The sequence below is a fragment of the Lepisma saccharinum genome, chromosome 6 (assembly GCF_977018435.1).
Source record: "Lepisma saccharinum chromosome 6, izLepSacc3.1, whole genome shotgun sequence".
Classification (NCBI taxonomy): Eukaryota; Metazoa; Arthropoda; class Insecta; order Zygentoma; family Lepismatidae; genus Lepisma; species Lepisma saccharinum.
Window position 1 is genome coordinate 62817214 of NC_139234.1, and position 20971 is coordinate 62838184.

Here is a 20971-nt window from a genome sequence, read left to right on the forward strand (position 1 = left end):
CATTCGATATCGTCGCCAAAGTTCCCGGGTTTGAGTACCGTCCTTGTCGGGGGTGTTTGACTATTTCGTCATCAATTTCATGTAATGGTCACTCGTCCTTATCGTCGCGATCATCGAACAGGGAATAAAAATTATAAAAATAAATACGATGGAAGAGTACTTATTTCATCTCTCACGAAATCTCCTACAAAACCGGAATATATAAAATACATGTATATACATTCACATACATTTTCGATTTCTATATTTAACTAATCGAGACCGAGAACGGGAGAGCAATTTTCAATTCGACAAACCGAGAGACGGAGACACTGTCAAGTCTCGTTTCTCCTTGGCACCTCCGTAATCGAGTTGTTCTGTTTGTCATTGGCTTTGTATTGGCAATTATTGTCATTATTCTTCCCCTGCAGGTAAACCACAACGATGAATTATGATGAAATGAAGCAGATAAAAGGGCAAGAACAAGAAAGTCATGCCTGTTCGGGACTCCAACCCAGAACCTTACGTAACGAGATTTGAAATTCTGGAGAAGGCGTCCGTGTTTCGCTTGGTTTTCTCTTTCCTCTACTTGTCTTATATTATCATACATGTATAATAAAAATGGATCTGATACGATATGTTGCGATTCATAATTGTGCTGGTTAGATGCTACAGATGTGAACTCCAACCTGCAATATATTATTCCCTTTTGTTTCGTATCTGGTTGAACATGAAATTTTCTTACACTGTGACAATTTCTTTCTTAGTTTTGGTTTGGTGCACAGATATGCTAATCTGGACTCGACCTTCAGTTTAAAGTGGGATACTAACCACTATGTGCATCCACCGTGTATCAAACCCGGGATCCACTGATTACAAGGCGACGACGTTATCACTACGCCATCGAGGAGGCCCCATGACAAAATGTTATTCACTCGATCTCTACCATAATTTATTTCAGCATTTACATTTTCGTTTTCTTCTTCTTTTTTCCTTTTGTTGACTACTCTTATACAACTCTTTTTGCGTCTTCGAATTTCTTCTTGTTTCAGGAAAAAATAATACATGCAGGCTGTATAAAAATCCCCCGTTCAAATAGATAAAACGTTCACTCTCGAGAACTAATTTACATGTTTATCACTAACGTAACCATTAGGAAGGAAACTATTGAAATGTTAACTGATATAACTGCAGATGAAACAATACTTACAGCCACTGACGAAATATCTATTCTTGTGTAGCCTCACAGACAACAAGTATATGGTGAGTCATTCACTCTTGCTGACTACGGGCGAAGGTCACTGAACTAAAGGGTGGTGGCAAGCAAGCAGGCTTCTGCTCTACCAAAGACGAGGTCACGTGCTCCAGTTATCAATGGCGTACGAAATAAGGAGGAACACAGCTATCTGACGTATGTTTTTGGTCCCGTCATTGCACGTAGAACACTTTATCATCGTGGCCTTGAAGTTCCCTCAGGGCACTCCTACGTAAAGGCTTCTCAGCTAGAAGGATATCTTCCCCATTGAGTGGAGGAAAAGTGGGTGCGTATAGAAGTCATTCAACTTTCGTATTCTTTTTCATTTCAGAACCCGTGCTGTATCGTCGATTTAATCCAATCTATCCGATGTAGGTTTTAGGTTCTGTTTCTGTTCGGTTATTTCACGTTGTCTTCCTGCTTATGTTATTCGCGACGAAGGTTCTGGATTCGATAATCTGGACAATAACGGGATTGTGTTGGTTGCTTGATTTGGTGTCTTAAGTCCACTTTATGTCCTGTTAGGCTAATCGTAAATGGACCTACAGTTTAAAGGGGGATCCGAACCACTATGTTCCTACACCGAGTATCGAACCCGGGATCCCTTAATTACAAGGCGCCCACGATCCCACTGCGCCATCGGGGATTGTGTTCGAAACGAATGAATCAAATTTGAGTGATATGATATGCAACCATTGGAAGACTATTGAAAGGAAAGCTATGGGAACCTGCCAGTTTTTCTATGCAGACAGGAAACCATAAACATGGAAGAGAAGCTTATATTCTATGAAATCTGACGCTATGTGCTCGAATACTGGCTAAATATAATCCATAGAGGCATAGCAACGTTAAACAACCTCTTATATGATACATATAAGTTTAAAAAGGTCGAAATACAAAGATTGTGTGCGCCTCACTGATGGCGTAGTGGAAGGCCTTGTAATCAAGGGGTCTGGGGTACGATACTAGGTGATCGCACATAGTGGTTCGGATCCCACTTTAAACTGTATGCACTTCAGATTAATCTATCTGTGCCGGTGACTCAGTCGGTAACGCGTCTGACTACCATGCTATAGGCCCCGGGTTCGATTCCCGGCCGGTTCAAGCCCGGGAACTTTTCTAACGTTGGAAGCGGCCCCAGCGCCCACCCAGCGTCGAATGACATGGGTACCTGGGGGAAACCCTGGGGGTAAAGGCGGTCAGGGGCGTGATGCTGATCACATCACCCCCACTCACGAACGAATCAAGAAAATGTGGGGCGTTACCCCCACACCCCCTATACGATTTCATGGCGTAGCGCTAAGCACAGGTGAGAACTTTACCTTTTTTTTTGCATAAAGTGGACTTACAACAAAATTTAAACTTGCGATAAAGATTATGATAAGGTATTAAAGAATTGGGTCTAACACATTTTTTTATTGTTTACCAATGACATTGTTAACTAATATTCTTAATTTCAGTTTCAAGATGAAATCGGCTACGAAATAAAAGGAGTGGGTTCATATTTCTGTTATGAAATTCCACTTTTGTAGTAGACTTGTGCCACACTAAGTTGTGACAATAAACAAATCTGAGACACTTTCAAAGTATTAAATTGCTATCTACGTATTTGGGAAAAATCTTTCAATATAATACTTTTTTTGGACGCGTCAAATCATAGTATTTAATTCCTGTTTTAGCAGCTTTAAGAAACCTGATTTTGGGGGGGGTTACAAATGCCCTTTCTGCTCCCGTCAAGTTACGCCTATGACAAACAGGAATTCAAAGTAAAAGACTGTCCCGACTAAATCGGGAGACACGTCTGATAGATTTACAATTGGGAAAATCATAATTAAGCGTGTAGTTGAAAACAACCTATTTTCATATATTGCACGCAGCTCTACTTTTTCTGCAATGTGGATCAAGAACTGGGGACGTGGAGAAGCACAACACTCCACGTAACCAATAGTCACGTGACCCTCTTTGCTTTCCTGTCATGTTGACCTTCGCGTGGAACACATTTCTCGGTGTTAAGACAGGCAAAATCACCCGATCATCGAAGGGTGCAATATGTGTTGCCTACCCTCCTGCATTACTTGCTCCTATTAAAGCCTTATGGGGAAGAACTTTTTTCCATGACTGTACACCTGTGACGTTTCAAATAACTTGCAATAATGATTTCTACTATCGATGGATCTAAATTGCAAGTATTCGTCGTAGGCAACCCTTACTCCATCCCACTGCCCCTGTGAACTTTCCTCTATGGTAGGTACCAATTCTGTACGTCCAATAATAAAAACGTCAAGGGAACGAGGAACGGTGAACAACATATCATTTTCTGCATGATGTATTAGGTATGTCACAAAACCTGGTCAGTTCCGCTAGACTGTTCGGAGCAGGAGACATGTGCAGAGGTTTCGCCATCGGCCAGCGTTGCTGGTAAAAAACTGAAGATGAACGGTGAGATAAGGGGAAGCGATTGCTCTAAAAGTAGAGGCACGGGCTGGTTCCTAACGACATCCCTCATGCGTATCGAATAGAAAGCTTGACTACTTAGATTCCTGTTGCGGTGAAAGGATTCTGGTTATTGAGACAAGAGAATGGGAAGTGCAATCCTATACGTTGGATTGGCAACTTGAGTTCCTGGTATTTGTAGCAACCTACCTTCCTCAGAACCTTGCCAAGGAACACACGTAGATGCTTTGATTGACTTTGTTTAATTTGCTTCGCTTGTCTGCCACTTTCGGCTAATCGCGAGGATGAGGATGAATGTTGATATGATTAAAATGATGAAGGGACATTTGCAATGAACACCGATGCCCAGGTCGGGATTCGATCCTGGAACCTCTGGCGTCGTAGACACACGCAGATCCATCCGTCCATCCATCGCAATTATAACATGTTTGTAGTTATATGAGAAATAATAGCATTCTCTAGTTGCAGTAAACAAAATTCGTTTGTTCATACACTCTGCTTACAATAGGAATGGTTAGAGTCTTGTCCCGTAAATATGGATTCCTGTCTCGAGGTTTCAGGTTTGAATCCTGGGTAAGGTATGAATATATGTGTGTGTGTGTGTAGCGAAATCGCAAAAGATAACAGAATGAACTGGAAAAAATGAAAATGAGAGATGAATTGAATGACAAATACAAATAATTTTTAAAGTGGATTGGCGTCTGACTGTCACGCGGGAGTCCTGGATTCGATTACTAGGGTGGACAAGTGTTTTTCTCATTCAATCTCTAACCTAGCGGTTTCCAAAGTGTGCGCCGCTGTAGTTCCGGTAAACTTTGTACTGTAGTTGCTGAAAAAAATGTCTTCTCCAATGCCTGAGGCCACAGCACTCCTCAGAACAATACCAGTGACAGTGCAGCACCAAAATGAGTTTGAGTCCAAGAACGACGAGCTAAAATAACGACCCTGTCGATAACGTACCTACTTAAAAATAGTAATAATAACTTCCTCTTGCATCACAATTATGCCAGCATACGTGGAATTTTCTCGTGCGGTGGTGGACGGAGACCACGGCCCCTCGAGTCGCAATCGCCGAACCGAGATACACCCACCAATCAGGCGGTCATGACCGATATTACTTGTTACATGTCACCGAGCATATGACCAAAAAGTGTAACTGTACACCAGAGTGAACACAATCACACGCGGAACCGAGTACCCAGCTCTGCGACTGATAAGATAGCAACACCGTTAGCCCTGCCCATTTATTTTCGCTCTGGTTGTTTGTTTTATGGGAATCTTGTATCCTTCGTACACTAACATACATCGCATCCACGGGGAATGCTCGTGCAACTCGTCCGTCATGGATGCTGACCGCGTACGGGTTTTGCAAGAGCAGTTGTACCCCCGAATGGAGTCCAGGAATCCTTGAACCCATTAGGCCGCACCTATCCCTTGACAAGTCGGCACAGGCCTATATATGCCAGTCATGAACAAATATAATCAATCATAATTAGGGGCATTTTCAACTGAAATTGTCATTAATAGTAATTTTTAAACACCTCCACGATATTCCTAAATCCGGAGATCTGTTGCCGTGCCGAAGTGGCGTACGCAAGGGATATTGGTGGGTTTCATACCCCCTCCCCCTGGTCCAGTACTTCTAAAATGAAAGGCAGGAAAGAAGGCAAGATGAGGACTTCCTACAAAGAAATGTGCACATACCCCTAGTGGAGGCACATTGCACAGTGGTTCAAATCCCAGTTTAAACTCTGTAGATCCAATCTCATTTGGCCTATCCGTGCATAAAGTTGACTTAAATCTCAACTCAAACAAAATACGTACCCCTCGGAACAGTATCGGAACAGCCTCCCTCTTCGCTTCTGTCGGCTGCAGAAAAAAATGTCCTAGGCAATTTCTACTCAACAGCAACGGTGTTCATTAACGTATTTAACAATGTTGTAATTTTATTGAAACAACTTTTTACTTCTTTACATTTTGCTGTTACCTACGGTAACACCGGCTACATGCACGCCACGCCTCTGCTGGAACCCCTTGCTATTGCTAAATTTCAGCTAAGGTAATATTCCGAATATTACTGTAAAGATTATATGGCCTCGACCATGACGACATATTGTCTCGATTTCTTTCTCGTCCTCAGGAAGTTTCTTTCCGATATACGCAGAATACCGTGGTGGAGTGGTTATCGCAGGGGTCCAGGGTTCGAATACCGACCTGGGCATGGGTGTTTTTTTGTGAGTGAATTTCATCATTCATCACTAATGCTCATCTTCGCGATTAGCCAAAATTGACAGAAAAGCGAAGTTAAATAAACCAAATAAATCAATCAGTTCTTGCACTATAGCATATTAATGCTAAGCCTTGTCTACGAAGAGAAAGTAAGCTGTCCTTGCCCCCGAGTGTTGGCACCGGATCGCCGCTAGTGATCTTCCCGATATACAGAATCTCGGCCCATCAAACTGAAGTACGTTTTTTGTATGGAATATACGTAGTTCGCCCTCGGATCTGCCGCAGTCGGAAAGAAAAAGAAAAAAACATTCAAAGAAAACTCTCCCAACCAAAACACTAAATCCGCTGACCAAGGCAGTTTAATCGACGTAAAAAGAACACTATACACGTAACGTTTCGACCCCGTGTCAGGGCCTTCTTCTGACTACGAAATAATTTTAAATTTGAAAATTTGAAAGAACTTGAATTTGAATTTTCAACAAGTGTTTTTTTTTGTTATGTTAAAAAAAATCTGCCTTAGTCAGCGGATTTAGTGCTTTTGTTACATGGAAACAAAGTTTAATTCGGATACCATATTCTCCTGTACATGGGCGTCCGGAAGGGGGCAAGGGGGGGCCGTGCCCCTGGAAAATGAAAGTCAACCAAAAATCATGTATTTCACACATATAATTTCATTTTAGTCACAATAATATGTGTTAATTATTGCATTAACACCATAAATTAAAATTTAAGCACTCTTTGGGGGGGGGGAATGTGACTTGTTTGCCCCCCGGAAAAAAATACCTTCCTTGCCCCTCCCTGGAAAAAATCCTTCGGACGTCCATGCTCCTGTACAAAGGTTTTTCGAAAATGTAAGGAGGAAGGAGAGGAGGCATTTCAAAATTTACAGCACACAACACATTCTTGCCTTTCGAGGAAAATGCTGCGCTTTCACTCTGCGCGCGAGGACGCAAAGTAAAAGTACAAAAACAAGGCGATAGAGTCATCTCGCCCACATGTTGCTCCTCGAGCAGAAAAAAAAATGCGCAATTGTTTTCACTTGTTTCTACCATTCCTAACCTCCTGTTGCGCTCCGCCAACGTTTCTTCCTGCACAACAAAAGGCAAGTCAGGGCATGTGCCCCCCAATAAACATAACAACTATTGTGAACCTTCCCTCTGTCCCCCGTTTGCTTTCCAGTCACTTAAAAGACGTCAGGGTGGTCCCGCTGACAAAGCGTCGACCTCCGCACAATTTCTCCGCCTGTTTTCAGATTTTAGCTCACCGGCGTCACCTCGACAATTCCCGTAATTACCCGCTGTAATTTTTCCGGTTACAGTTAACTTGTCAAACATTCCCCCGGAACACCCAGATTCTGCTTTCCACTTTGCAGGGACATTTTTTTCTGGTCTTCCGCGCGCGACGAGACAATGGGGCGGCTCTGCGGGAACTTTATGGCACCCACAGGGTCACCGCACAACCCCCCAATGTCTCCAGTACTAGATTTACAACACCCTGCAAAGTGACAGTGCCTGTGCCATCTTTTCAAACTGGTGTCTCCCTTCTATGAGTTCATTCTCCGGCCCTTTTGCCCTGAAGGTTTCTCTAGACATTGTTTTCGGCAGTTCTTGCTTGAAGCCAAGGTCATTTATTGATTTCTAAGCAACTAAAATCATTGACAATTCTTTTTCTGCTTACTACAGTAAAATATTCCAAATGCATTCGCTGTGGAAATGTGTACAAGCAACAGGAGCGTATATTCTAGGCTATCTGCGAAGCCTAAAGCCTAGAGAGTAAAATACTGTAGAAAAGTCGATTAGAAACTATAAATAAATTTATTAGTTTTATTAAGACAATACTTACGATTCGAAGTTGGCAACCTGAATTCTTAGGAGTTGGCAACCTTGTGCCTTTGGGATGGCAACATATGCAACGAACGAGGTAATTATAATATTCGAGAATATTCTCATTGAAATAGTATTGTCTCTCTCACTCTATTTTCCTCTCCTTTGTGCCGTCTATATTTATGAGGAAATGAACGAATGGATAATTCAAAATTTTAGGGTGCGTCACCACGTATGGCCATTTTGCACACTTCAAACTGTACGAGGAAAAATCCTATCTAAAACCTTTAACTTAAAGTTAATAAAGGGGTGTAAAGATCCCCTTGAGAACGGTCAAAAGTGCAAGGTTGTAAATGCACAACACTTTAAAAGGTCTAGTCTAAAAACTTCTTCAGAAACAGCGTAAGAAGTCCGCTCATATCAAAAAGCCCCGCCATCTCCCAACAGGGATGACAACAGGTTGGGAAGATTAACACTTTGTCTGAGGAACGTAAAATCGACACATTCGATAAGAATATGACTAACATTTAAAATAACATTATACACACGACACATTAGAGGTCAAGCAAGCCCTTGCAGCAAAGCCCATGAATGAGATGGCTGTGTCCAATTCGAAGTCGAGTTAAAATTACCTCCACTTTAATAAAAACATGATTTGGTTACATGCGAGAGACCCGGGTTCGATCTCCGGCGGGGGAGAACCGGGATTTCTTCCACCTGTTCAAGAGGCTTCGGCACCCACCCAGCGTCGTATAAAGTGGGAACCTGGAGGAAACTCTGGGGGGTAAAGGCGGCCAGTGGCGGGGTGCTGATCACATCACCCCCACCTTCGACCGTGATCAAGAAAGTGTGGGGCCCTGACTCCACACCCCCTATACGCCTTCATGGCGTGGTGCAAAGCACAGGGGAGCACTTTACCTTTACTTTACCTTTTTCGGTTACTATAGTCTACAAACACAGAGGAAAGACATCAAATTAGAGATAAAATAAAAAATATTCCGTCTCGGTGGGTACGCACGTTGAGTCGTCAGATTATGATTTCGCCACTCGTTCCGAATTAGAGTCCCGGTTTGGGCATGCGTGTCCCTTTGAAATAACGTCTTCATCACTTTCATCTAATCATTTTTCATCCTCACCGTCGCGATTAGTCTAAATATTCGGAAACGTGTATATCCTATTGAATAGGCTCCTCATTCAACGTTCGATCGGTATGTGAATTTTTTTCTAGAGCAGCAGGGGCGTGCGAGGGACTTCATGTGCTGCGACAAAATTATCTAGTACAAAAAAACTCTGCGGCGTATAGGCCACCAGCGTCACGTGCTGCGAAGCCATATCTTTCAGAATCTATCATCCATTTCATATGTTCATCATTCATCCTCATCGTTGCGATTAACCCAATAAGTAGAAGAGTGACGTAAAATTCCTGGAAACAGGAAAATCGCTAGTTGCCATTCCTGACAAATAATATAACGCATGATTTTGCACACAATTTGTAAATTTTTAACTGCAAAGGCGGTTTTGCATTCTGGTAGACCATTTATTTTTGTCTTTTATTCTTGAAGTGAAAAATAAAAACACGCTTAATGAATGAACAAGGAAAGCATCCTCTTACCTTACCCTAAAAAAAAAAAGTTTGTCATGAGGCCCTTGTTATCGGTTAAAATTGTAAGGTTATTAAGGGACCTGCACAGGACAAACACAACACATAAAAAAAGTTAAAGCTAGTCTAAATACTTTCTCAGGAACGGTATAAGAGGCCTGCTCTTCGAAAACATTTGTTAAAAGTAAAACGCTGTCATCATGCCATAACATGGATGTTATGTTCCCAGGTGGGAAGATTAAATAAGAAATATTCAATAAGAATATGCCGAGCATTACAGAAACATTTGAGAAGTTATTTAAAAAAATCGCTCATGTGCCCTTATCGTTGACTCTATCCATATATTATGCCACTGAGACATTCCACCACAATTTTTATGACATAACAGAAGAAAAATGTATTGCAAATTAGCAGCAATGCCAATGAATGATGTCTAGAACACGTGCTGGCTAGATAATATTTAAAATTCCAGGTGCAACCGAGGCGTGAGAAGGCTATAAACACGCATCATCCATAAGGCTTCGTCTCTGTTGTAAACTTGTCACATAAGTCCAGGTGCTGTCTCCGCCCTCAGGGCTACATGACCCGCAGACTCATAAAGAGATTAGGGAGGCACCAGGTAGCACTTAGCCTCTCCTTGTCTCTCGTCCATCTGAGGAGTCGTGACGTCGGGCCTCCGAGCCGGGATAGCGACAGGCTCTCTTGGGAGAGTCTAGACTAGACCAAGGTCACTTTGTTTTCTACTATACCGATCTCATGTCTCCGAAATAAACTTGGGACTGAATAAATGCTTTGAGTAACGGCCCAACTATTTCCTCCCGCTGTTACTGCTTGTCGCCAAAATTATATTTGTTGTATCTCTCGTGGTCATTCGATCTTGCCTACATTCCATTCCATGGCGCCGTGCGACTCTAGGGGGTGCCAAATCAGGGTGCTTCCTTGAGTAACGCCAAAACCTTAATTATGATTTTGTAAACGTGGATATTTGTTTCAAAAAGAATTGTTACAAACCAGATATTTCAATAACACGAGATGGAAAGAAAGGAGTTTTGGAAAAGAAACACGCGAAGCACAAGATGAAAGAATATATAAGGATAAATATCGAATTAGTGAAAATAGAAATATGATTACAAAATATGTGAAAAAGATTAAAACAATGTACAAAAAATATATAATGGAAAGGCAAATACGCGTAGAAGTGCTCTTCATCAACAAGTTTAAAGCGTATGGTAAATTGTTAAGAAGTGCTGAACGAAGTAAAACTTTAGGGACCCCAGAAGCACAGTTGAATATAGCCTTTGTCTCCATTGCTACCATCCTTCAAGGAAGAAATTTTTGAATTTACTACTGCATAACATAATGTATTTCAAAGTCATGTAGCAATTTAAGCTAAGAGATTAGTATTATTTTAATACCATTATGTAGTATTAAATAAATGCATACCTACAATAAACTTTTTCTTTAACAGTAATACTTAAAGTATTTAAAAATAATGCTATTATTTTTGTATTTAAAACAGTAAACATGTGACATGGTCAAGTTTTTATTGAGAGTAGAAAGTGGGAGGGGGTGGCACCAAAAATTCACCTCACTCGGGTATGAACATTTTATATTGAGCCGCCCCTGGTTCCTCCTGCCTATTTCGTACCAAATTTTGATTTCGAAGTTATTCCTTCCGCTCTTTTCCCGGCAGTCAGTATTACGTTTTATCGGTGCCCACAGAAAATCTTCTGAGGGAGGTCAAAATCGAGATATAATCAGTATATTTCAGTTCACTTTGATCGATTGATTTGGTTTATTTTACTTCGCTTTTCTGCCACATTTGGCTAATTACATGAGGATGACTGATATGATGAAATTGATGAAGGGGGGCCTCAAAAGAACATCCATTCCCAGGCCTGAATTCGAACCCAGGACCCCTGGCGTCGTAGAGCGCTGTGCTGACCACTCTTTTTTATATTTTTTTTCTTTAAAAAGAAGGCGACTACGCGACAGCCTTCCCCACACACACGATCAACCTCATATCATATAGTCTCAGATCTCTTTCTCTCATTCAGGACAGACGAACACAAACATTCGAATTCGGGACCCCTGGCCTAGTAGTGCACTGCGCTCACCACTTCCCCACAGAGGCCGGCTAATCTATCAATGGATTCGTCATCTTCACTTTCTTGTTTTAGGACGAGAATTGAGGGTGAGAAGCGCAGACAGCGGTCAAGCGTCCGTTCCCACCACCATGGTGTCGTCTATGATTGTGTGAGCGCACCTGACTCAAATTTTTCGTCTTCTGTCCACCAAGATTAGCGAAGAATAAGCCTACTTTCCCAAGGAATTACGAGTCGCACATATTAGTCACTGTGACACGAAAAGGTTCCGAGGTCAGCGACCGGTGTAGAGTACTAAACAATACTCTTGTAGTTACAAACGATTCGTCCCCGACCTTCAAGTAGTATCTTGCCAGGGGGTGTTTGAAGGGGAGGAGAGGGTGTGTCGGAACAAAAGGCTGTTGGGAAGAAAGACCGCATTGGATTTGTATCGTAGCCACCCGTCTATCCCGGTGTTTGGGTGTGAAGTCACGTTTCTCAGGCTCCCAACATGGCGCTCTTCTCGTTGTAAAATTGTTCAGTCGCTCAGGTGTCGTGGGAGAGGCTTTGTTCGCCGACAGGGCTTTGCGTACACCAGCGGGAATGCCGAAAGTCTCATGGAATCCAGAGTTTGCGGGCCTTGTGCGTGACAACGGCGGCGATTTTGGGGATTTTCTTTTATTGTCAAAAACGGAACCTAGAGCCTATATCCTTTGCTTCAGCACCTAACAGCATTACGAAAAACCATTAGGATGCGGTGTGGCGGATTGTTTGACTACTGTGTTTGTCCGTCGTACAACATGTAGGGCAAAACACAAAAATTCTGCTTAATTACTTCGACTATCAACGGATCCACTGTTAAAAACTACCCAGAAAAGTTGTCAAATTCCATAATGGCAATCTTGTATGAATATTCGAACATCAACATGGATATCATGGGGACCAAGATGGGCCCACGCTCCCCATTGGAGAATGAATGTCACCATAAAATTATATAGTGCACACATATAATGTAATTTTGGTGACAGTAAATTATGTAATTATTAGAAGAGTGTTGCAGGAATATGATACACCCTCTCCTTCGAACTGAAGGAGGGAAAATTTGCCTGATATGCTTCCCCGGAAAAAAGTTACTTTGATTTTTCCTTCATGAAAAAAAAACCTGTAGGACGTCCATACATAAATATAAGTTGGCCTATTTTATGTGTAGATAATTATCAATGCATACATACATAGATGATCACGTCAACCTTACCAGGCGACATGCCTGCATTTCTGTGAAATATGTGAAAATTAGTTTGTTTTGGAAGAACATCGACAGAAATGCAGATCTCTTTGGCCATTGGGCATTCAGGAAAATATTCTTGCAATATTCTAGTAATAATAAGAACACACATATCCATTAGTAACAACACTGATAGTAAAATGTCAGAAAAAGTTAATTCTATAGCCTTGCCATTGAGGTAAAGCATCTATGGAGCCGAAATATGTAACTGTCGTTCCAGTTTGGCTATCAGTAACTGGAATTCTGGCAAATAATAACAATAACAACAAGAAAGGAAGTCTTCAGATCTTAGAAGTTCATCGCTGCTTACAGAAATTTGTAACCCTGGACACTTGTTATCCGTCTGAGGATACCTACATCAATAGACTACACATATTGCAATACCATAGTCCCATCATTCCATGATCGAATTGATAGAAAGGGGCAGAGAATCGTCCTTCTAAGGATTCCATACACTTCTTGGTATTTCTAAATTTATTCTCTACAACGGTAAGGATATGTGTGCTATCATGTTTTTTTTTAAAATTAAAATCAAGAATTTCTGTGTTTAAGGTGTGAAAGTGATAATTGTACTGCTACCATTTGAAAATCGTGGAGCTGTTAGTTACACTACACAAATTTGTATTTTTCACTCAAAATGATCTGCATGTTTTAGTTCACATGCTTTAAATAGTGCACTTTGTTCCTATTGTCGTTGTTATACATAATTACAATTGATGTCTATGTTATACAGGTAAGTAAAAGGTAAAAAAAAGGCGCAAGATGCCGTAAAGGCATGTGAGGTGAGAAAGGGGGGGGGTGGAAGAAGGGCTTCACAATTCACATTCTCGGCTATTTGAAGAGGTGATGTGATCAGCACCGCCCTCCGGCGCCGCACATACCTGCCTTACACACATAAGGAACACTTACAAACATATCTAAATGTGGAACAAAAATCGACGTTCTGATTAAACAGACAACAGCAGCATTAATGTATTGGCGTGTCCACGAGCCCAACGCCCATCCGTATCCCGCAACGCCACAAAAGAGGAAGCACACACATTCAGTAATTCCAAACGTAGAAAAAAACAAGGAAACCTGGTTGGAGAGGGTAGGGGCGGTTTCAGAATAATGGCAATACCCAGGGATCTGCTTCCTGGCGTTGCTCGCTGCACCGTGAAGGGCCCGGGCGACAGGAGCGATCCCACGCCATCGAAACGTTCAGGTTTTGCACCTGGTGTGTGGGTGACATCCCCCTCAGCCACATGGCACACACGAGGGTTGTTTGCCATATGGATCCACTTTACGTGCCTTCGCACGTTTAAACGGGTTTAAAAACCAGCAATGGCGGCCATTTAAATACTCGTCCCCGGCGGTTGCAGCTAGAGCAGCAGTTGGCGACCTTAATTTTTTTGAACGTTCCTGACCTGTCAAGAATTTATTTAGTAGCACATTTCAGGGAATGCTTTTGTAGAGGACCTAAATGCACCACGTATTCAGGAAGTTTTGTGACATCTCAGTGACGCTTTCTTGTTATTATTATAATTACAAAACTGTTCGAAGCAAGAATCATCAATTAAAATTAAAATGTGTTAAGTTTATTAAAACCGCATGCTCTCAATCATAAATATTTCAGGGGGGACACTTGAAATTTCGATGCAGGTTGCAAATGAAAAAAAACTAACCAATGACGTGACGTTTGACAAACATTGCTTTATTTTGCTCCTATATCCCATGCAATAATACGCATACTGGAAAGTTCTGTCTACCAAGTTTGCTTTACTGAGTATACATAAATTATCGTTGAACATTTATTAAAAGTAAATTCTTTACCACACATTTCAAATACAAGTGTGTGTGTGTGTGTGTACTACAGTGGTTCAAGTGAAAATTTTTCCAAGTAGAATTAAATATATTCTAGATTAAGTTTAGATTAATTTTGTGGGAAACTAGCAAAAAATTATAATTGAATTTAATAACATGATCGCCTTTCAAATATTCCAAAGATAAGACACACACCAGTACAGTTGTAGTGAGCCTGCGGTTTTTACGCTCATCCCGAAATAAAAGACGGTTCTCTTCACATCGAGGAAGCGACCCAGCAAACTTGGCATCATTGAACTATATTGCTACTGCCGACTCTACAATCAGTAAAGTCTACATCTCTTAAGCGACATTCAAATTACCCCTTTAAATTTGCCGCGTGTGCGACTGTCAATGCAGTGCAGGCCCCTCCGTCTGTTCATTTGTTCAGCTTGACGACTCGCTCCATACCCCAACCGTTCATGCACGCACCTCATACACGGCAGATGGCCTTTATCCCTCCGACGGTTAAGCCAGGCATGAATAAATGGCATTGTACGGACCTTCCGTCCGATTCCATTGTCCCTCAACGAACCACCGTTCGGTTGTAGTTCAGAAGAGTTTACCGAGCTATGGTAACAGCAATTAATTCCTAGACTTCGAGCTTCTCGTGTAAGTTTGTTTAATCTTGGCGTGTGTGTATACACTCTACGATTCTACGAGTAAGATTTTTTTACCATTTGAATTTCAAAGTTCTGCTTGGATTATTCAAACTAATGCACAATAGAGATTCGAAATTTATGACGCCAAGCTTACTTCTGAAATAAGAGTATTTTCTCTCTTCGTAATGTGGTTCTGCCCTTCGTTTGTTTGAATTGTTAAATCCACTTTATGCACAGATAGGATAATCGAGACAGGACCTACAGTTTTGGTGTTTTAAGTCCACTTTATGCACAGTAAGGCTAATCGGAACTGGACCTACAGTTTAAAGTGGAATCCGAACCACTATGTGCCTCCACCGGGTATCGAACCGGGACCCCATGATTATAAGGCGAAGACGCTAGCACTGCGCCATCGGGGAGGCCTAACTACAGTTTTAAAGTGGGATCCGAAACATTGTGCAATGTGCCTCCACCGGGTATCGAAACCGGGGCCCCCCGATTACAAAGCGGAAACGTTCTTTCATTCGTATTGTCCAGTGGCGTATGCTCAGTACAAGACCTGGACTAGCTCACTATGACATTTGGTCCTAGGCTCGTTCGTGCCGTCTTCAAGGAAGCCACGTTGCCATCTCAAAGATAGACAGGTTGCCAACCCCTAAGGATTCAGTGTTGCCAACTTCAGAATCTTCATTCTTCTTGTTGAAATTAGGTTTATTCACAGTTTAGATTTTTCTTCTGTATTTTGCTATCTAGGCTTCAGGCTTCGCAGATAGCCTAGGTAGCCTAGAATATATGCTCCTGGTGTTGTCCATCAACAATTTTAAAACTTCGTGGGTGTTCACCCCATAATACACCAACAACATGCTTCAAGCAGTGATCAGCTCCCATACCAAAGTTGCATAGTCTACCATTGATGTTTAACAGAAATCGAATTTATGATTTCCAAAAAGGTAAATTGAAAATCATTTGTATTTGAAATAAGAATTGAAGCTTTCCTGGCGACGAATGATGAATAGATTCTCTCGGGCTATCGACCAGGTGACTTTACTACCTGTGAGCCGTCGGCTGTGTGTACTATATAAGTTCTTAATACTCTCTCTTCGTGATATTATTCTTATGGCAATTTGTCCACCGTGTACATTTTACCTGCAGATCCTCACAAAGCAAACGTGTTGTTCTAAATCTATTTTTACGCGTACAATACAGTTATTGTAATCTATACTTTTTTTAACATTACACATGATCCTCATATAACCCCTCCTCTAGAGTACTTAATTTCCTCCTTTCATTATAACTGTTGTTACCTGTTTATGACTATCGGAAATCGTTGTAATTAACAGTGTCCTGTTTTTGAGCAACGGTTAAATTAATAATGTAAACTAGATGATAATAAAGGTAAGATTTGTTGAAATTGAATTGTTGTTCTAAGTTCACTTTATGCACAGAAAGGCTAATGGGAGTGAATCTGCAGTTTTTAAAGTGGCGATGAGCCTCCACCGGGTATCGAACCCTTGATTACAAGGCGACGACGTTACCACTACGTCATCGGGGAGGACTCTGTAAGACTTGTCTCCACCTATGAATCACGCAACTAGCAACACACATTGGTGAAACAGAGTTGCTTGAAAATTATATGAAATTAAATGCCTTATGTACACTGATAAGTTACGGTAAAATTTACAATTGCCTTTTAATTTACAAGAACAGTTATTTATTTAAATATGAATAAAGATAAATAATGATTATATTTATAAATTACAGCTGCGTGCGCTAAACATATATTTTTAAAAATTGAACCATTAAAATAAATTAATGACCGTTAATACTTTAAAAACGTTCGTGGTATGTTTTTACGTCAATTGGATAGCAGCGAAAATTGACGGTTTTCGGCAGTAATATTTCCAGTCAACTTTTTACACGGAATTGCGACCTGTTCCCAAAATATCCAAATAGCTGAAAGAGAAGTTTGCTTCTCAACGTAACTTCAGTCGAAATGGAAAACGTGCCGGTAAACATACGGAAGACTCGTTTCGCACAAACGTGCGAATGTGCGTCTTCGATTTCCATAAGACAATTCCACTTCTTGCGGAAGGGAAAGTCCCGAATTCCCAGACCTATCGTGGTCTACCGAAAGAGGAAAACGCTTCGATATATACTTATCCGGAAATTAACACAGTTGCAGAACGTTATGCAGAAACAGAATTTCCGTTCTTATAATCTCCAGCAGCAATATCTATCTTGTAGGAAACAGCCCCAATAAATATTTGTACGCTAGGTTTGAAACTACCCTAATGGTGGCTAATGATATAATATTTGTAATTAATTTGTAATTGAGTAATGAGGTTTAAGCTGTGTATAAGGCACAGGTGTGAGCCCGATATATATATATATATACACCCACACAGAATTGGGATGTCGGATTCATGATTCGACATTAGGATATCTTATCCACAATTCAGGATTGGGATATCGCATCCAACATTCGATGTTTCGATATCTTATCCGAAATTTAGGATTGGGATATCGGATCTAGAATTCGATATTCGGATATCTTATCCACAATTCAGGGTTGGGATATCGGATCCAGGATTTTGGATTGGGATATCGGATCAAGAATTCGAGATTGGTTTCAGTTTACATGAATATTTTCCTGTAGTTGGCCAATGCTGGTAAATTTGGATCATGTAGATCCTTTTGTGGCTAGCAAAGATATTATACTCCATCTAACCAAGGCAATACACGTATGTATTATATATAAATCATAATGGTATAGAAGGATTAATTTTTGTTTCAAGATAATGAAGGACACGTTCAATAAATCTCAATATCTCACTTATCGCGTGCGACTTTCACGCAGAAGAATGCTCTCAACAATTCGCAAAAGTAAATTCTAGGTGTGTCTTGTGACCGAGGCATTCGTTCGCGAACATTCCATCAGTCGATACCGACGTGACACGAAAAGGCCCAGAGCAGGGGGAAAGATCCTCATGAACCAGAATTCATTGCTTTCGTAGAACTTTTTCCCAGGAACGTCTTCGGCATGACAGGCGCCGCGAGCTCCAACGGCAAAAGGGGGCAGTGAACGATCGAAAACTCCCACCCACTCCCTCTTTGTTTCCCTTGCAAACGACCAAAACTGCCCCTCAGCGAAACCGCAAGAAATCACGACAACCAATTGGTCGAATTTCTGGAAACGCTGCCGGGGAAACAAAGGAAAAACGTACAAGATGATTACAGCGCTGCACGGAAAGAGGCATTTTCACCAACATTTAAAGATATATTTCAGACGATGCAGAAATCGTCCGTTATAAAAACCATAAAGTGAAGGTCCTTTCGGTGGGTGGGTTTTAGAGGGAGAAGCGGCGAGATTTACAAGAGACGGGGTGGAAAAGAAGATTATGCTGTAGAGGCGCCAGGCTTGTCATATACAGTTGCTTTAGCAATCACTTTAGGAGAGGAAATATTTTGAAAAACTAAAACTACCCATAACTCTCCCCGCAAAAGCCAGACAACAGAGGATTTCCGATTTGAACCCCCTGAAATATCCTTTGGATCTCCCCTTAAAGTGATTATCATTTGTTATTTTTTTAAAAAATATATATTGCCGACCTCACAGCGCACTACGACGCCAGGGGTGCCGGTTCGAATCCTTGCCTGAGCAAGGTGTTGTTTGTGAGTGTCCGTTTATCAATTTCATCATATCATCACTCTTCCTCAATCCTCATTTTCGCAATTAGCCAAAAGTGGCAGAAAAGCGAAGTAAAATAAACAAAAATTAATCAATTATTTTGTGGCAGACTATTCAGGCAATATGAATGCCCTAAGGCATGTTTGTTCAAGCAGGGGGGCTAACTTATGGGGGGTGGTTGCGAAAATTTTGCTCACATCCCCCCCACTTCGAGCACTGCTATAAGGAAGAACTGCAAAGCAATGACGGCGTTTTGCGCCTGGAAACATTGCTACCTCAACGGAAACAGTAGATTTTTAGAGGGGATAAGGACTCAAAAGAAAAACAAGTCTAAATGCAGTGGAATTTGAATTCAAGATTCTTACCCTATTCCCAAAGTCAGTTTCATGAATCGTAGTTCAACTCACTGTCTCTCGAATCCACTTGGCCCGTTTCCCTAATTTTTCAATAGATTTGACCCATCCACCCCTAGCTTTACTGTACTGTTGTCATATAATAAGCTAGCTCTTCCATTTTTACTGACATGTTCCATGATTATCCTCATACAATATAACCCCACTGCTGCGGCGATACCCTCAAAGAAGGCCAAGAATATATTATCTCTCATTCATTAGTCCAGAGTAAATTTACAGCAGATGTCTGTTGAGGCATTTTATAATCATCGTCAATTTATTAATGAGGTACGTATGGATTTCTGGCATACACTCACATCGAACGTTATTTTATATAAAAAAAAAGATAAAGTACAGATGACGAATACCAGATATACTTTGCAGTTTACTAAGATGTCTCGGGTTCGTATGATGACGAAAGTAAGAATGAAGACTTTTTTCGGAAATCATATGAATATCTCTGGTTAGGAAGAACGCTGCACATGGACTATGGACGCCAGACTTCTTTTTTTTTGTGCCCTACCAATGAAACACAATTGATATTACCAAAGATAATGGATTTAGAAAGAAAATAAATCTTGGCTTTGTATTTTTTCACAAATAACCACACGACCACCGAATCCGTTCATCGACGTGTTTCATCGGTTTGGAAACGTTGTCTGTCTCCTCTTCAGCTCGTGAAAATAATGATTTCGTGTTCTGCCGCCGGAGTGCTGAGAGCGACGACGCGCGCATTTGGGGCGGTCTCTTGGATCGGAACGGAGTAGGCGAGAGATCGGGGGGAGGCAAGGCAGACGCTTCGCAGCGACAGAGCCGTACGGTTGATTCTATCGAGGGTTCTTCAGCTTTCGAAGACATCACGCAGCGCTTCCGGCACCTGCCGAAAACACAGGGACAGTGCCATATGTGGAAAGAGGCAAGCGCGTCGTGCGTGAGTGTACGCTAGAATAGTCGCATACGTTTTCGTTGGTACCTGAAAAAGCGGAAATGTCCTCAACGTAGCATATCGCCCGCTTCCTGTGTACGGGAGGGAATCAAACTGTTCCGCAGTTTCAGCTTTCAATAGCCGTGATAAGCATTTCCTGTTGTGTGTGGTGTGTGCGCGTGTGCATATTCTCATTCCTCTTGTTTTTCCAGCTCCAAGGGACGCTTGACCAGAGGGACAACCGAATCTCCAGCGCTCTCCTTGTTAGCTCTTGACATGTGACACCGCTCATCCGAAAGAACCGCATCTGTTTTTAGTTTGCGGAAACTGTGCAAGTGTGAACCTTCACATTCGTTCTCAACATCCGCAAGTTTATCCCCTTGGACACATGTGTTAGCCAAATGGATACTGGAATTTGCCAAGTGTGAGGCGAGAAGAAACTGGAGAAGGGTGTCAAAACCGCGCATCTGTGTGATATTTGTGTGAGTGCATGTGCATACATTTCAGTGATGTAAACATATTCAGCTTCACAGAATAAAGTGTCATAAACTATAACACTAGGGATTTTTGTGCGCGCGTGTGTGTTGTAAGCGTGACAAGAGAAACGTTACTGTCAAAATGGAAACGAGGCTGTTGTTCTGCCTGTTTCACCTGTTGTTGTGGATGGAGTTCATCTCCGCGAAGCCCGGTACCCGAGTCGCTTTGCGGGAAGGTGCCTACGAAGGACTAGTGGTCGCCATCTCCGAAGATGTTCCCCCGACCAATTGCGACGAGATTCTGGACAACCTAGAGGTAAGTCTTGAAGCTTTCTGT

The 20971-nt window shown here is 41.7% G+C and overlaps 1 protein-coding gene across 2 annotated transcripts in view; it reads left to right on the plus strand.

Annotated features, from left to right (window-relative positions):
• Positions 1-20971, plus strand: part of LOC145988822 (calcium-activated chloride channel regulator 2-like) — a 153415-nt gene that overhangs the window by 36575 nt on the left and 95869 nt on the right. The window contains exon 2 of one of the 2 annotated variants that reach the window (XM_083124033.1): positions 20371-20950. In XM_083124033.1, the coding sequence (XP_082980159.1) occupies positions 20777-20950 (174 nt within the window). In that variant the 5' untranslated portion in view covers positions 20371-20776. Of the gene's footprint in view, positions 1-20036; positions 20951-20971 lie in introns of those variants that run through there. The other variant, XM_083124032.1, reaches the window with a different exon arrangement.